Here is a 17,267-nt window from a genome sequence, read left to right as displayed (position 1 = left end):
CTTTAATCTGACCCGGGGAACTAGACAGGGATGTTCATTGAGCCCATTACTGTTTATCATCTTTTTAGTGATTTTAGCAGTGTCTGTTAGAGCACACACTGGGATAAGAGGTGTAAGGGGAGGAGACAATGGATATAAATTATTAGTATATGCTGATGACATTTTAGCAGTAGTATCCGAACCTTTGACTTCGCTGCCACATCTGATGGACACCATCCAATCTTTTTCAAAATTTTCAGGCTACTCCATCAACTGGAGCAATCCGAGGCAATGCCTCTCTCCAAGTCATGTATTTCATCTATGGTGGAGAAGTTTAATTTTAGATGGGTACGACAGGGAATGAAGTATCTTGGCATCAAACTTCATGAGGATATAGACGAAATAGTGGCACTTAACTTTAACCCTTTACTTCAAAAGATGAAAATAAACCTTGATAAGTGGGGAGAACTAAAACTGACATTGTGGGGGAAAATGTATGCTATAAAAATGATAATTGCCCCGCAATTCAGTTATGTGGCAATGATGATACGGATCAATATACCATCCACCATCTTTAGACAATTGGATGATAGAGTAAAACATTTCTTATGGGTTGGAAAAAGACCACAAATTAAATTGAGAAAGTTATATGCACATAAAGAGAAGGGAGGGCTGGGCCTGCCAGATCTTAGATGGTATTATTTAGCTTTTGAGATGGCTAAAATAGCAAGGTACTGGCAGGCTGCAGAGGGTGGGACAGCTTGGATGAGGGAAGAAAAGGAAAATATGCTCGCCTTTCCAACCAATAGAAGTATTGTCACAAAGAAGGTCTAACATTACAAATCCAGTACTTTTACATTCAAGGGATGTTTGGGTCAAAGTACATAAAATGTTTAAACTTACACATACTCTACAAAGATATTCATCATTGTGGGATAATCCCGATGTCTGCATTGGGAAGAAAGCCATGTATTGGAAACAGTGGCACGCTAGAGGTTTAAACACCATCAATGATCTATTTGAAGATGGAGTGTTTTTGTCACATGATAAGCTGTTGCAGAAATTTGATTTGGTGGGAAACGATCATTTTTGGAAATTTTTGGAATGAGTTGCATTACCTCGAAGCCATACAATATTACCGATAATATGATGAGCGATTATATGAAACTTCCACTCAGAAAACGAAAAGCCTCACAATTTTATAAAATTGCTAATTCTTCTCTGGGCACTGACTCTGACCAGTTAAAGATGATTGTGGCAGAGGGACCTTGGTGGAGAGATTAATAGTGATAAATGGGCAGGACTTGTGGCTGATTGTGTTAAATATGTGAGAGAGGCAAGGGGAAAACTTACACATTATAAGGTATTACATAAATACTATTTCACACCATCCAGACTGTATAGGATGAAACTATTGGGTGATGATCTGTGCTGGAAATGCAAGGAGGAAACTGGTACTTTCCTCCACTGTATGTGGGAATGCGTTTTGATTAGACCTTTCTGGACTCAGATTCTAAATATTTTAAGTAACTGGCTTGGAGCAGAGATTCCCCTAAGTCCAGAGCTCTGTTTACTGGGGGACAAGTCTCAATTACCCAATATCACCAAATATAATTTTTCTGTTATTTCGGTGGGTACAACAACAGCTTGCGGAGTTATCTTAAGACATTGGAAGGTGTTGTGCAATAGTAGGTAGACTTGACGTTGGCTAATTATTAATAATCATGAAATATGATAATATTATTTATTAAAAAAATTAACCCTAACTTATCGTAGAGGGGCACCACCCTGGTAACAGGAACCAACGAGTCAATCTATAAATATCTGTGTCATAATGATAAATGTAAAATCAATAATCTCAATATTTAATATTAATAATTATTTAATTAACAGTGAAGGCTGCTAAGTTCGAGCACAGGCAATCATAATCCAGCTGCAATCACATACATATGCACAAATAATCACAGACTAGAGATACTTTAATTACAAAAGCATTTATTAAAGGGGAAATAAAGTTATAATGTTATTCAATGATTCATCATTTTAACAAGCTCCGATATTTCAAAGATAAACACAGCAGCAGCACTCATCACAATTCAGAAAATACATGTAAAACCGGCGGTCTACCTATGTATGTCTGTCTCGGTGTGTGTGTCTGTCTGTGTCAAAGTGTCTCTGTGTGTGTGTGTCTATGTGAAATAAAGTTAGTGTTATTTAATGATTCATCATTTTAACAAACTCCCATATTTCAAAGATAACAACAGCAGCCGCTTATCACAATTTAGAAAAACACATGTATTCATCTATGTGTATCTGTGTGTGTGTATCTGTCTGTGTCTATCAATGTGTCTCTGTGTCTGTGTGGGTGTGTGTGTGTGTGTGTGTGAGAGAGCGAGAGAGAGAGAGAGAAAAAGAAGGGGGCGTGGCGATGACGCAGTCACGTGGTGACATCACATCTAAGATGGTGGCCGATCATGATTTGTGGAATCAAGGCCTAAAAACTCTCAAAATGGCGAATTCACTACAAAACAAGATGGCGGAGCCGTTATGAATTTAGAGCCAGAATGGGAGGAGAGGGAGAGAGGAGGCGTGGCAATAGAATCAAAATGGTGGTTTAACTTGCGTTATTCAAAATGGAGTCTATGTTAATGACACCATGTGGCCGGAGCTCACGCTGGTGGTCGTCACATGAATTACACCAAGGGATTTTCAGACAAAGATAATTCTTTGTCTCTGCTTTGGCGTTCGGCCGCATGGCTTCCAGATGTGTCCAGCCTCTCTGAATATAGATTTAACTATGTTACATGAACTGTATTCTAAATACAGATCGGATGTGTGTATAGGTCGGTTTAGAAGGAGAGAGAGAGAGAGAGAGCATACAAGGAGAGAGCAAACATCAGAAACATCGTCAGAGACAACTTCTAGCAAAGCAGGCAGTCCAGTTACGTGAGATTTATCTTTTAACAGATGTAAATCTCCGCACAATATCTCTGACGGTAACACGTTAAGAGGAAGCGCCGGTTTGTTACCGCGCGCTTCTCAAAAACACAGTATACAAAGGAACCGGATGTGACGTCTCGGCCAGCCGTGTAGCACGGATAAAAGCAGATCAGCGATCTACAAACAAACATACTATTGATGTCTCAGTGGTTTTATTCTACCTGAGAGGTCCTGCCTCCTTGAGGTGCTGGTCATGGGATGATGCTGGCTTTAAGCCAATTGAGTGTCAGAGTTGGACCTCAGTGGGCGGGGCTTGGAACTCAGCGGGGGTCCTGAAGGCTCTTCAGGACATTTTCCAACCACCAGGGGGAGATTCTCAGGGCTGCTGGAGAATGTTTTCCCTCCAAAAGTTTTACAATCCTCTGTCCTCACCGTCGGCTCCAGTGTCTGGTGCTCAGCCTCTGGACTGTGGCCCAACAAAGGCGCCAGAAATTCCACAGGTGAAAGAATGGGTATGTGCAATGACTGAAACTGCATCCTATGAATGTATGCTTAGTAGATTGAGTGATGACAGGGAGGAGGGGGTGAACCCTTGGGACAGGTTTTGGAATTACATAAAGGTAAATAATGATCCCCACTAGGACCCTGGTTTTATTGTTTTGCTGTGTTTTTCCCAAGTGGGATCCTGTAGTACTGTATACCTCAGCAACATGTCTATATGATGTATGCTATATCATGTATGGTGGTGTGTGCAGGTATGCAATGAAGGTATGAGCGGATATCATTATGTACTCACTTTGTTTTGTAATAGCTGCCTATTTTTGAGACAAATATATGCGAAGTCTGATATTCAGCTCCATTACTCATCCAAATGTACAAACGTTTTATTTATAATCCAAAAAAGATTTTTCCTTGCCCGTACAATCATCCTTCCGCCAAAGGGGGAAACACGCCTTCTCCCGAACTGCCACATCTGCCTTTGGCTCGCTGAGCTTGCATGCTCCTCTATTGACAGACAATGGGAGTGGACTGTCAGTTTATATTCTAGCACGTTTTCCTCTGTTTGAGATTAATTAGCAAGTTAAATTATTATTTGATTTACGGATATTGTCAGCGTGTTCGTTTATCCCAAATATGAGAAGAGCCGGTCTGGTCTAATTCAAGTATTTATTAGAAAGTAGTGCTGTCAAAAGATTAAAATATTTAATCACGATTAATCGCATTTATGTCATAGTTAACTCAAAATTAATCGCGATTAATCTCAAATTTGTATCTAGTCTTAATGTCCCTTCATTTATTTGTTCCCCATCATTTTTTTTTTTTTTTTAATGCTCTATCAACATGGACAAGTGGATTGGCTTGCTTTATGCAAATGTTTTATTTTATTGAAAAACAACAGTCAGGCCTCTCAAACAGACAAGCAACAAAATAACAAACAAACAAAATGCACAACAAGTGTCGGCCCACTTTGAAACAAATTAAACACAGAACTGTTTAGGGCTATTTGAGTCCTCCCCATATTTGTGGAAAATGTATGAAATAAGAAATACCCTGTTTTTAAATAAATAAAAACATATAGCTGCAGCCTAATAGCTTAAAAATATATATTTTAGTTGGCGAAATATTAAAACAAAAAGCGAGAGCAGGTCAGACCTGAGGCAAACACAGATACTGAAGCTCAGTAGAAACCAACTGCAGCTTCTGCTCTGATCAAGAAGCTGAGGCGCTGATCTCTGATCAGCTGAGACCAGAGAAACTCTGTGTTTTCACTGTTTCCATTGTCAAGAAGCAGTCAGTCACTGAGCTCTGATCTCACTGTTTCTCTCTGAGCGAGTGCGCGGGGGCAGGGGGCGGGGCTACGGTGCGCTATCTGGAACCACTCACACACACACACACACACACACACACACACACACACACACACAGAAACACACTCGCCCACTCCTTGTACTTCATGACGGCCTGATACGATGATGTTTTAAAAAATTACTGTGACTTAGTCAACCACCAACATGCAAAAGTGTGTGTCACACGGCGAAAGCGTGAGAGTTGGCAGCTCTGCGTTAATCTCGCGATAACGGCGTTAAAATGGGTTTGCGTTAACGCCGTTAATAACGCGTTAAACTGAAGGCACTATTAGAAAGCAATGAAAAGTTTAACAGCATAGCTATAGGCACTCATGCGAAGCCTCAGCTAACATGAACTAACATGAACAGGTCAAAAATACTTATCTCTGAGTGACAGGTAAAGTCAACATGTGGAACTTCTACTCGCTTCAAGCCATTAACAGGAAGTCTGGATGACTCTTTTAACATTACTCTGTAATAATCTGTTTTTATTAAATAATGTAGATATCTGTACAATGTTAATTTACAACATATTTTTACAAACAGGAACAAATATTTAGAAGGCAAAAAGCAAAAAACTTTGAGCAAAAAACTGTGTCCAAATTGTTATACTTTTGAGGGAATATTCAAAAATGTTTAAAGAATAGTGCCCATTGATCTCTAAACTATTATCTGATTTTAGCAAATCTATCAGTTTGATTTAAGAGCAATACCCAGAAGGACAACATGAGGGCTATGTGCACCAACATATCCATTTTTTAAATAAATAATTAGTCATGGGTGTTAAGAATGTAAAATAGTTAATAAAATTAGTATCTGCACAAGCAGGAGTATCCAGTGGGTAGTAAATAATTATTCACCAATGATGCTCTGGGGATTAAAAAAATTATTAATTATTTTACATTAAAAATGTTTGAAGGAATGTCACACTGAACATTCCTTCAAGCATTTTTAATCTTTTAAAACCTCACTATTTTGTTACTGATTTCATAACTTCTGTTTCTGACTTTACAGAAAATTCATTATATCTTATAGATATTTTGAATGATCAAACAAATGTTACCTATACAGCTTGTAGCATTGATTCATATATTACTAAATGACTCCGTTGCACCGCTGCTGTTTGTGTTTGTAGCTTGTGAAACGTGGTAGACATCTGAAAGACAAACACATTGTTGATAAGACAACACATTCAAATAAGCAGTAAAGCTGCTAAATGTGAAAAAACTTACTTCTTCTTCCTAGTAGTCTGCCAATAAAATTATTTCCACTCAAGGAGGAAATGCCAGCACCTGTACTCTAACATAGAAACAAATAAAATGTAAAGTCATTGAAGAAAATATATGCTCCAAAATGTAACAAATTCTGGAGCATATCAGTTCTGTAGATTCAACAACATTTGGGATGCATTGAAATCCAGAAAACCTGAAAACATTCTAAGCATTTGAAAAGCGAAAAACGAAAAAAGTCAACACTTACCCTCGTAGAATTAGAGCCAGTGCTTGTTCGAGGTGATTTCCTTCCGAGGAGAGAACGAGTCTGCAGGCAAAATCAAAACGATGGCAATGCCAAAATTAACAGTATCTAGTTATCAGTTATGCTAATACTTAAAGGGATAGTTCACCCAAAGATTGGAATTGAAACAAGGTCATTTACACTGTGGTTTTAGCCTTAATGTCTCCATGTGATTCATGCATGAACGTGGCTCCAGAGGAGGATAACAGAAGACATTAAGGCTAACAACCTGGTGTAAATGACGCCAATTTGGGTCAAATTTGAATGTTGGGTTTTTACAGACATTTGGATGACAACACAGGAGCAGTATGGAGGCATATTATGTTTATTTCTGTTGTGGAAGTGGTCACCAGTTACTTCAATTCTATTCGATTTGGGTACAAGGATGTAGCCATGACACCCCTCCATTGTCATAGTGGTGAGTAGATAAGGATTGAATTTCAATTTTTGGTCAAACTTTCCCTTTAAGAGCAGTTAGAGATTTTTACTTGCCAAAAGTATAATGAAAGGATGGATAATACTATATGTATATGCGCATAAAGTGTGTGCTAAACAGCCATCACAAAAAAGTGTCAGAGCATGAAACGATTTATAATTACAACCTGTCAATGTTGTTGATGATGTATCATGGTGCTGATAAATGGATTGTTGAATTTCTATGGTGAACACCGCCATATTCCCAAAGCTAATCTAAATGCCCACTGCCTGTAACACTATACTTTGTGTGCAGAAACAAGAATAGGAGGTGTAAAAATTACCTGAGTACAAGCTATGGTCTTAAAGGCTCAGTGTGTATTATTTAGTGTCATTTAACATTGAAGCTGCTTATTGCAACATATCCCTTTCAAAACATTTAGGAGAATATACGGTATCTTCAAGCATTATTAAACATGATAGGGATTGGATTGTCTTTTCTGGGCTACTGTAGACATTTGGAGGTACAACATGGCTGATTTAGACGTAATGCTTAAATAACAAAAACACAAGGACACCGTGTTTGCCCAGAGAATGTATAGAGTTGAAGATAGAGTGGTATAGATCTTCTGTGAATAATGGTATGTGTACACAGGAGGTGCTTTAGCCTTTTGTAACTAAACAGCTTTATCTAAAACAACCTGTGGCACAATGCCCTTGTATTGGTTAACTAGTTATACACGCACAAATGCAACATAGAGGCCTGTTATAGGATTCAAATTAAAAAATCACACATTGCCAAAAGGTGCTTCTCCTCTGCTAACATGCTGCTAATGCTACCTCCTGTGTACACATGCTCGGATATATTATTGGCTATTACAAAATCAACATACCTTTGAATCGAGTAGTACCCCAAACAATAAAATGAAGAAACCCTGAGAAAAATCAGACATTCACATTTCATAATGATCAATATGAAAGAGCACAAAAGCAATGCCTTGAAATTCAGTGGTTGTAAATACCTGTAGTGAATTGAAGAATGCAAAGGCATAATGGATTGCTTCATTTGTGGATGACACCATGGTTCCCACACCCAAACCCCAGGTCAATCCAAATAAAGGAGTCAAAATGACCAGACATCTCGTTATGACCACCAGCGTGTTTTTCTCATCAGATTGTGCAGCGTCTCCCACACCTCTTTTCAGCATTTTGTATAAGACCCAAATTACAATTAAAATGTTGATGAAAACTATGGTCAAGGCCGGTATCACCATGGCCAGGAGAGCTTTTGTCTCAAACCAGTTCAGCCAACAAGCCTCGGATTTCCTAATGTACCCATTACCTGGTGCTGTGACAGCAACAGTAATAACAGCTATAATTAGAGGACAGCCGTATCCTAAACAGAAACCAATGGCCAACATGATTGACTTGGACATGTACGAGAAGACCATGACCGTCCTGTAAAAGAGCAAAAGGCCTGACACGAGCATCCAAAAGAAAAGAGCAAGGTAGAAAAAATGCATAAAAAATGTTGCCGTGCTACATGGTCCAAGAGGAAGTTCGTAGTCCCCCCCTGGGTTTTCAAGGGGATTGTTTGCTATAGAGGCACCAATGATGAAGCAGATATCAGCAATCAACAGAGACAGGGCGGTATTTACGATGGAAACGTGACGCATGAAGGCAGTGCTATTCCTGGTAATTGCTTTCCAAACATACCCTTCAATAACTAGACATATAACCAAGCTTGCCAGTGATATTCCAACTCCAACATAAGTGATTATATCCAAGGCTTTTCTTAGAGATGGAGGGATGTCCGTTGCCATCAGAATTGAGAAGGAGGTGAGGTGGTTACAGCTGCAGGTTACTATGTTGTTTATGTCGGAAACAAACTTACATCCCTCATCATCCCAAGCACCAATATTGTCAAAGAGTGTGAAGTTCCAGAAGACGCACTGCGGGTGCATTGTCAAGGAGCTGTTCAGCTTGTCGTAGCTCAGAAAGACATTCTGAACCTTCACATTTGTTTTGACAAGCAACACGGCTGCATTGATGGCATTATCACTGGCAGTTTCATTACTGGTGGTATTGAAGGGGCTGACGTCAAAGGTGGAGTTTCGTGTCGGCATAACAATATTAAGGGTTGAGAGGAGGATGGTGGTAATATAAACATTGCTCATGCTGTTTGTTGTAATGTTTAGGACGATGCTGGAGTTCAGGTCAGCCATGAAGAAGTCATCAAACGTCATTCTGTTTAGCAGGATCCGTGGAGTCCTTACGGAAAACTCTCCTTGCAAATCACTGGAGAGACTCTCCAATGAAGCCAACAATTTCGAGCTGGAATTGCTGGTCTCATTTGCATTCAAAATTACCCAAGACTCTCTTGAATCTTCACCTATGATGACATCAACAGTGTCTAGGATATTCTGTAGATCAGAAGACAGGTCTCTGTGAAAGTCCACCCTCATCAAAATGTCAAATATTGCATTAGATTAAATAATACACATTTACTAAAAGAATACAAAGTGTAAGGTTAAACTTACCTGCATGACGGTTTCATCGACAGCAGTTGAAACATTTGCAACAGTGTTTAGGATGTCAACAATAGCTGATATGGTTGCAGTTGATTTTTCAATGTTCTGTTTTTCTTTCTGGACAGCTTTACTTATCCTCCCTACAAAATCTGGCACTCCCTCCTTGTCCAAAGTCTGAAAGAAAGAAAAACTGCTAAAGCTTTTGACACAAACATTTTTGTGAATTGGAAGGGATAAATATTTTCTATATTCAGATAAATAGAACAAAAAATATGTGTGTGTGGGTGTATAAGTGTGTGACCGAATCAAACCAAACACAAAGATCAATCAGGTTTTAGTAATTTGGGATTAGTGTTGGTATAATCCTGAAACAGCTGCGGTAATAATAAATTTAGTGGAAATGTGAGTGAGTTGTAACTCCACTTCACTCCCAGACACTGACAGACACACAGATGAGAGAAGCTGCAACTAGCTAAACGTTGGTGACATTCTTAAAAGAACTCACAGGTAAACGCAATCACCTTATCAAGGTCAGCAAAATTATCTACATCATGTTTATATATCGTACGATTAGTCTATATATACAGGTTTAATCCATCATAACATTTTCTAAATATCAAGACACAAATTTGGGTGTTCAAAGACTGTCTTAAGGAAACGGTAATATGACACATGCGTGTTGAGAGGGCTGTTGATCATTTAAGTAAGATGTTGGAACTTGTCTAAGTTTAAAAACAACCTGCATCCTGTGAATCAAAATGAGCTCCGCAACCCCTAAACAAAACATCAGTATCATAAGCAAATAGGAAGCAGTTTGATGGATCAGTAGCTCACCTACCTGTGACTCAATCAGTAATTCATTGATTTCTATTACAATGCAGGTGTCTTCGACCAGTTTCCACTCGCCCGTTTCCTGGCATTCCGCCAGCCTTCTTCCTACTTGACCTATATCACACTCAATGCTTGTTCGGTCTTCTTCAAGACCTGTCCCATACTGAGTGTCATTGCATCTGAAATCTGATAGAGTTCAATAAGCGATTAATGATAAAGAGAGGAAAAACAGCGAACAAATTGTGTAGTTGCTCTTACTCTCTTTGAAGATCGTCATTGTCGATGTCATTTCATAATTTGATGGGTTATCCACCCTGCATGTAAAAATTATTTGATCTTCCCCTGAACCACTGCAGCTTTCTAATTTGTAATCATGCTTGATGCAGTTGTCGTCTTCACCGGTAACAGAATCTGAAAATTGAAGTGTTGTTATAAACTTTTAATATCTTTCAAAAAATCCATAGCATGGTCGGAATGAGGAGTTTCCAGCATCAGTCCTTACCTGAGGTCAACTGGTCTTTGCCTTGAGACCACTTGATTGTGTAGGGACGCTGCACACAACACTTGAGGGGTTGTATCTGTCCAGTTACGCATCTAACATGAAATTCACTCCTGAGACGCACAACAGGAGCTTTTTTGATGTTGCCTTCCATTACAATTCCTTTTTGCTGGAATTCCAGGTTGTTTTTGTTTAGAGTACAACTGTAAGGTCCTATGATCAAGAGAAAAAGATATCACTGAACGCATTATAAAAACAAAAGAAAAAAAATAAAAATCTAAATGGTAATACTCCATATCATTCAGGAAGAGAGCATGCCAGGTGGGACTGGACTTACTTTACCAACCAATTTGATCAATGATGCAGTAGTAGCGAATACAATTTGTATAAGTTGATTATACGTTTAAGTTTATTGTTTCCTTATTAGTTAAAAAATTAGGCCAGCTCTGACTTACCACTATCAGCAGGAATCACTTTCTTAACTTCAAGCATTGACATAGAGTTGGAAGTAGTTATTTTAAACCTTCCACCGTCTTTAATTTCCTGTCCATTAAATGTCCATCTGGAACTGGAAATTAGTCCCACGCTAAAGCTATCTGGAGGCTCACACTTCAGGTACAGGCTGGCACCAGTGTAAGTGAGCTCTGGAATGATGATTGAAGTTGAACCTTTGGATAAATCAGAGTTGAACAGTCAAATTCATCTAAGTTAAACAAAAGTAGTAAACTACTACTACTCATTTTTCATACTTACTTTGGTAAATTGCAGAAACTGCGCCAATGACAGGAGCAATGCGACTATTTATTGCTTTACGGAAGTTTTGATTTTCAACCAAGATTTGATCAAAGTCAACTTGTGTCGTTTGAAGAACATATTTTGTAATAATGCTTCCTTCGCTGTAAGAACAGAAAAGCAAAGATGTGATGTTGGGTTTATCTATACATTTTAAGGTCTTGACTTTCTATGTAAATGCCTTAAGATAATGTATATTAGGATTTGGCGCTTTACAAATAAAATTTAATTGAATGTGGAGTGGGCTTTGACTTTGGCTTCTCAATTTTTGTTAATGCTTGAATTCCCACACTGTACCTGAATACTGTCACAAAACCTCCTCTATATCCTGGGATTCCTCCATACTCCTCAAGTATCTATTGGAGAGACATGGCAAGTGATAAAATATGAACTGGAGATGACAGTTCACATTGAATAGTGTTAACATTAGACGTACCACTGCATCGATCTGTGACTTCAAATCTTTGTAGACGGTACTTGATGTATCACTTAATTCTGGTGTGTAATCCTTGTCTAATCTCATTGACATTTCGACTTTGAAAACTGTTTCTGTGAAAAGTAGATGAAAAACATGAGCAAAGCTACTGATTAACATTTCATTTCTTGCAATGCAAAGACACGGATAAACACAGGAACCTTTTTAAAATATGTTGGTTGTTCTAGAACGAAATAAGACTCATTGTATTATTTAGATGCAGGGCCAGTGCAGCTCAGTGGTACAGTATCATACAGCTGTTTATCTCAAAATTACTCATATCCTTTAATACAATTTATTTTCTGCAGCAAGTGACAACTGGCCCTTTGTAAATGCAATTCAATAAATGAGCAGGTAGCTGAATATTCCTCTTTTTTCTTAGTAAAACAAACATGCAAATACTTAATGAAACGTGGGAATAATTCATGCTCAAATTATTACTTTCTTGATTCTTGTCGTCCTTGGTATGTACCCTCAGGGTTGAATGCACTTATTGTAAGTCGCTTTGGATAAAAGCGTCAGCTAAATGTAATGTAATGTAATGTAATCTGTTCAATTTTTCAACCATTCAAATGCTGCATTCATCCATTCACACGTGCATTAAGAGGCGGTGGTCTAGTGGCAGAAACTTGGACTATGGGCAGAGATGGTCTCTGGTTCGTCTCTGGTTTGACTTCACGGAGAGACAACAAAAGACGAACCTGGATTGATCTGTCCAAAAATCCAAGAGTCTCCCTACCCTGTCTAGTGCCCCTGAGCAAGGCACCTTACTCCCCCAACATCTGCTCCCCGAGCGCCGTACATGGTCGCTCACTGCTCTGTGTTTCCTGCACCAGATGGGTCAAAAGCAGAGATTAAATTTCCCTATCTGCATGAGTTGCTTTTTTTTTTTTTCACACTTCATTCAAACACTGGGGAAAATTGGGGTTCATTGTCTTGCTCAAGGACACGATCAAATGCATACTGAAGGAGCCAGGGATTGAACAGCCAACCGTCCAGTTAGTGGACTACCCGCTCATGTCACTTGTTTATAATACACACCTGTTATGGCTTTGGTGGTTGGTGTTAAGAATGCTGTAGTATTCCTAGTTGTTGCAACAGTTGTTGCAACAGTTGTTATTGTTACTATAACAAGGAAGTTAAAAAGACAGCACGACAAGAAACATTATTAAAAAAATCTGTCACAGACTGAATCGGAGTGAACATGGCTAAAACGGTCTTAAATGTACTGAACTGACATTCACAGAAAAAAAATACACAGCAGTGAGTGTTGTTACTATGCACATATTCCACACTACTTTTCATTTTGACTGTTTTGAATTTTAACAATGACTGACTCATTATTTTACATAATTTGTATATTAAAGCGATAATTTAAATGTTGTTGGTGTTGTTATAACTATGGTGCCCACTTCAATTTGATGCAACTGTGGAGACTGATAATTTTATAATTATCTGTACAATTATGTGTTAAACTGGAAAACAAAATCGGACAATTTGACATGTTTTAAACAGCTGTTCAAGAATTATCCTCTCCATTCTTTTAAAAATGTACTCAGTTGACGGTGGAGGGTGAAGTTATATGTGTTGCATTCAAATGTGTTGTAACAAACAAAGAAGAGTCATCTTTTCTCAAACACTCACTTTGCACAGGTGTTGTAGCTGTAGAAGTGTTCATAACTGTTGTAGCAACAGGTGATGAATCTGCAAAAAACAACTCATTTATAGGAACTTTTGGACATTTGCTAGAGCAGTTTCAGTGTAAAAAAAATGACATTTTATTTTAATGACTATGTTGTTCAAACTCAGGTGACTAAATGTATTTTTTAACAGTTAGTTGTTACAACTGGTGTTGTTGGTACTGTTGTGGTGTTAAAATCTGTTGGAGCAGATGTTGAATTAAAAGGACATTTGAAAACCAACAACTAATACCAGTTGTCAGTGTTGGTAAAAGTAAATCCGATATAAGAGGATATACTACAGCTGAAAATTTAGGGCATTTTTAAAATTATAAAAAATCACTGACTTGTTACAGTTGGTGTTGGAGCTGTTGTCGTGGTCATATTTGTTGTAGCAAAAGGTGTGGAATCACATAACACATAAATTATTCATCCTCAGATTATTAAGTGTAAGGTTTTCGCCAAGTTAGGATATAGCCATATAATAAATGCCAACTATAAATTGAACACTAACCACAATGTATTAAGAGAGACCACTATTACCATGATTGTTCATCCATACATTCACGGAGCTTCTCTTTATTAAGAACACTGCACTATTACTGAGTTGAGCCTTTGTTGCTGGAACAGGTAGTTGTTGAATACTTACTTGTTACTACCGTTGTTGATTTGACTGTTGTGGAGTTAACATGTGAATCTGGGGGGAAATGTACAATTAATTATATTTCACTGTGGTTAAGACAAATGTCAAGTTAAGTTAAATCCATAAAGATTACTGTAGGATTTTAATCAGTGTTTTCCCTTACATCAAAAAAATAAACACCACTTGATTTTGGTGACGGTACAATCTATAGAATGAGGATAATTTACAGATTATCCAAATATTAAGGACATTTTGGAAAAGTGCTGTGAACTTATTTGAAAGCAATGACTGGTTACAGGTGTTGTTGCAGCTGTTGTTATGTTCATGTGTTGTAAGTGTTGAATCGGCAAAGATCATTTTACAAACATATAAATGTTTTATGAAACATGGGAATAATTCATGCTCAGATTATCTGTTCAATTTATCAACCATTCAAATGCTGCATTCATCCATTCACACATGCATTAAAGAAGCTCTACTATATGATGCATTTTTTCTTACACACCACATTCACACACTGGGGCAAATGGGGGTTCATTGTCTTGAAGGACACGATTAAATGCATACTGAAGAAGCCAGGGATTGAACAGCAACTGTCCAGTTATTGGACGACTTCATGAAGTCAAACACGGCCCCCCTTGTTATAGCATAGTGGGACACTTACTTGTTACAGATGTTTTACATATCTGTCATTTTCCCAAAATACTATAGAAACCAATGTTTAAATGGGAGATATCATGCCCTTTTTACCACAAGTTGATATGGCTCCTTGGGGTCTTAATGAAATGTCTGTGACATATTTTGGTCAAAATATCACAAGGATCATTTAAAACAGCACTCCTCAGATTGACCTGTTTTGAGTGCCTGTTACTTTAAAAGCTAATGAGCCAGCTCCCCCCCCTCCACGAGATTTGAAGAACGCCCGGATTTTGGGCTATTCATTTCCTCCGTAGAAATATGGCTACTGGAGACGAAGATACAATCTTGCAACCATATCGTTTTGAGCCAGAGTCAGGCGGGCTGAAGCCTACCTGCGTCGGTAGACATGCCACATACACAAAGTAACGTGTAGAAGCACTACAAAAGTGGAATTGTCGTAATATGTCCCATGTAAGTCTAGATCACTTACAGCATTTCACAGCATGTTTACAATAGTCTAAAATTACAACATAAATTATTTGTTTTTTCATTTTCAAGCATATATGTATGTTGAACTTGGTGAATTGCTCTTTTGTTGGATGTCATGTGCACAGAAACTTTATTCAGTGCTTCTCCTAGTTGTGTGTTAAGGGGCCACAGACAGCACCTTGCTGAGTACCCCGGGGAAGGAGGGGGTAGGTGCGGTCGCAAAGCGTATGCAACATCAAATGGCAGTAATTATTGTGTTCACACACATACTTCATTATAATACCTACCTGTTATGGCTTTGGTGGTTGGTGTTAAGAATGCTGTAGTATTCCTAGTCGTTGCAACAGTTGTAGTTGTTACTAAAACAAGGAAGTGATGAAAAACGAAAAGACAGCACGACAAGAAACAATATTCAAATACAATTTTTATCTTCAAGGAAAAATGCCTGATCAAAAATGCGCTCTAAATAACTTAAAAAGTTAGATTTAACACAGTGTCGTGTCCTGGCTTTAATTTCCCGGCTTTATAACAGAAACTGTCTCTTACCAGTGAATGCAGAGATGCTCACTCCACTGCTTCTGACGTTTTCAGACACGGTGAAAAGAGTGAAGTTGTATTTTTTCCCATTTGTGAGTCCTGAGGCTACATGTGTAACTGGTTCGTTTCCCATTTCAGCATTGACGTTTATTTCTCTGTCACTGGACACAAGTACATATGTGAGGATGTTTTCCACTTTTTTCCACTGCAGGGTGACACTGGTCTCATTTTGTCCCACTGATTTAAAGTCCTCTGCATTAGGAGGAGCTGGAAGAAAGCAAAGAGAAATTAGTCCTTGTAAATTTATAGTGCATGTGTCTCTATTGAAAAATCCCTGATCTAAAATGCACACTAAATAACTTACTTAATTTGATATTGTACAGAGTTGTGTCCTGGTTTTTGTTTACCGGCTTTATAACAGAAAATGTCTCTTACCAGTGAATGCAGAGATGCTCACTCCACTGCTTCTGACTTTTTCAGACAAAGTGAAGAGGGTGAAGTTGTATTTCGTCCCATTTGTGAGTCCTGATTTTACGTGTATAACTGGTTCGTTTCCCAATTCAGCATTGACCTTTATTTCTCCGTCACTGGACTCAAGACCATATGTGAGGATGTTTTCCACTTTTTTCCACTGCAGGGTGACACTGGTCTCATTTTGTCCCACTGATTTAAAGTCCTCTGCATTAGGAGGAGCTGGAAGAAAGCAAAGAGAAATTAGTCCTTGTAAATTTATAGTGCATGTGTCTCTATTGAAAAATCCCTGATGTAAAATGCACACTAAATAACCTAAAAAATTAGATTTTGTACAGAGTTGTGTCCTGGTTTTTGTTTGCCGGCTTTATAACAGAAAATGTCTCTTACCAGTGAATGTAGAGATGCTCACTCCACTGCTTCTGACGTTTGCAGACACGGTGAAGAGAGTGAAGTTGTATTTTGTCCCATTTGTGAGTCCTGAGGCTACATGTGTAACTGGTTCGTTTCCCATTTCAGCATTGACGTTTATTTCTCCGTGACTGGACAAAAGTACATATGTGAGGATGTTTTCCACTTTTTTCCACTGCAGGGTGACACTGGTCTCATTTTGTTCCACTGATTTAAAGTCCTCTGCATTAGAAGGAGCTGGTAGAAAGCAAAGATAAATTAGTCCTTGTAAATTTATAGTGCATGTGTCTCTATTGAAAAATCCCTGATCTAAAATGCATACTAAATAACCTCAAAAATAGTATTTTGTACAGAGTTGTTTCCTGGTTTTTGTTTGCCGGCTTTATAACAGAAAATGTCTCTTACCAGTGAATGCAGAGATGCTCACTCCACTGCTTCTAACTTTTTCAGACACAGTAAAGAGGGTGAAGTTGTATTTTGTCCCATTTGTGAGTCCTGATGTTACGTGTGTAACTGGTTCATTTCCTATTTCTGCAGTGACGTTTGTGTCCAGTCCGTCACTGGACACAAGAACA

General features: G+C 38.3%; 1 protein-coding gene across 3 annotated transcripts; it reads right to left on the bottom strand.

The window, feature by feature from the left end:
- Positions 1-3,788: 3,788 nt before the first annotated feature.
- On the bottom strand, positions 3,789-16,023 carry LOC133973513 (adhesion G protein-coupled receptor F5-like). 3 transcript variants are annotated; one of them, XM_062411428.1, is made up of 19 exons: positions 15,820-16,023; positions 15,561-15,632; positions 14,152-14,199; positions 13,468-13,527; positions 12,865-12,948; positions 11,785-11,897; positions 11,646-11,704; positions 11,310-11,452; positions 11,012-11,224; positions 10,560-10,769; positions 10,316-10,468; positions 10,065-10,243; positions 9,236-9,400; positions 7,718-9,118; positions 7,589-7,630; positions 6,246-6,305; positions 5,999-6,065; positions 5,830-5,922; positions 3,789-3,924 (listed from the first exon to the last, which is right to left on the bottom strand). In XM_062411428.1, the coding sequence occupies exons 1-18, from the start codon at positions 15,941-15,943 to the stop codon at positions 5,852-5,854; spliced, it is 3,264 nt and encodes a 1,087-aa protein (XP_062267412.1). In that variant the 5' UTR covers positions 15,944-16,023; the 3' UTR covers positions 3,789-3,924; positions 5,830-5,851. The 3 variants fall into 3 exon arrangements, with proteins under 3 accessions (XP_062267412.1, XP_062267411.1, XP_062267414.1); XM_062411427.1 differs by lacking the exon at positions 3,789-3,924 and having other exon boundaries at positions 4,283-5,922; XM_062411430.1 differs by lacking the exons at positions 3,789-3,924; positions 14,152-14,199; positions 15,561-15,632; positions 15,820-16,023 and adding an exon at positions 13,850-13,906 and having other exon boundaries at positions 4,283-5,922.
- Between the last annotated feature and the right edge of the window lie 1,244 nt (positions 16,024-17,267).

This window comes from Platichthys flesus, chromosome 18 (assembly GCF_949316205.1).
Source record: "Platichthys flesus chromosome 18, fPlaFle2.1, whole genome shotgun sequence".
In the NCBI taxonomy this organism is placed as follows: Eukaryota; Metazoa; Chordata; class Actinopteri; order Pleuronectiformes; family Pleuronectidae; genus Platichthys; species Platichthys flesus.
This window is presented reverse-complemented; position numbering and strand designations above follow the sequence as displayed.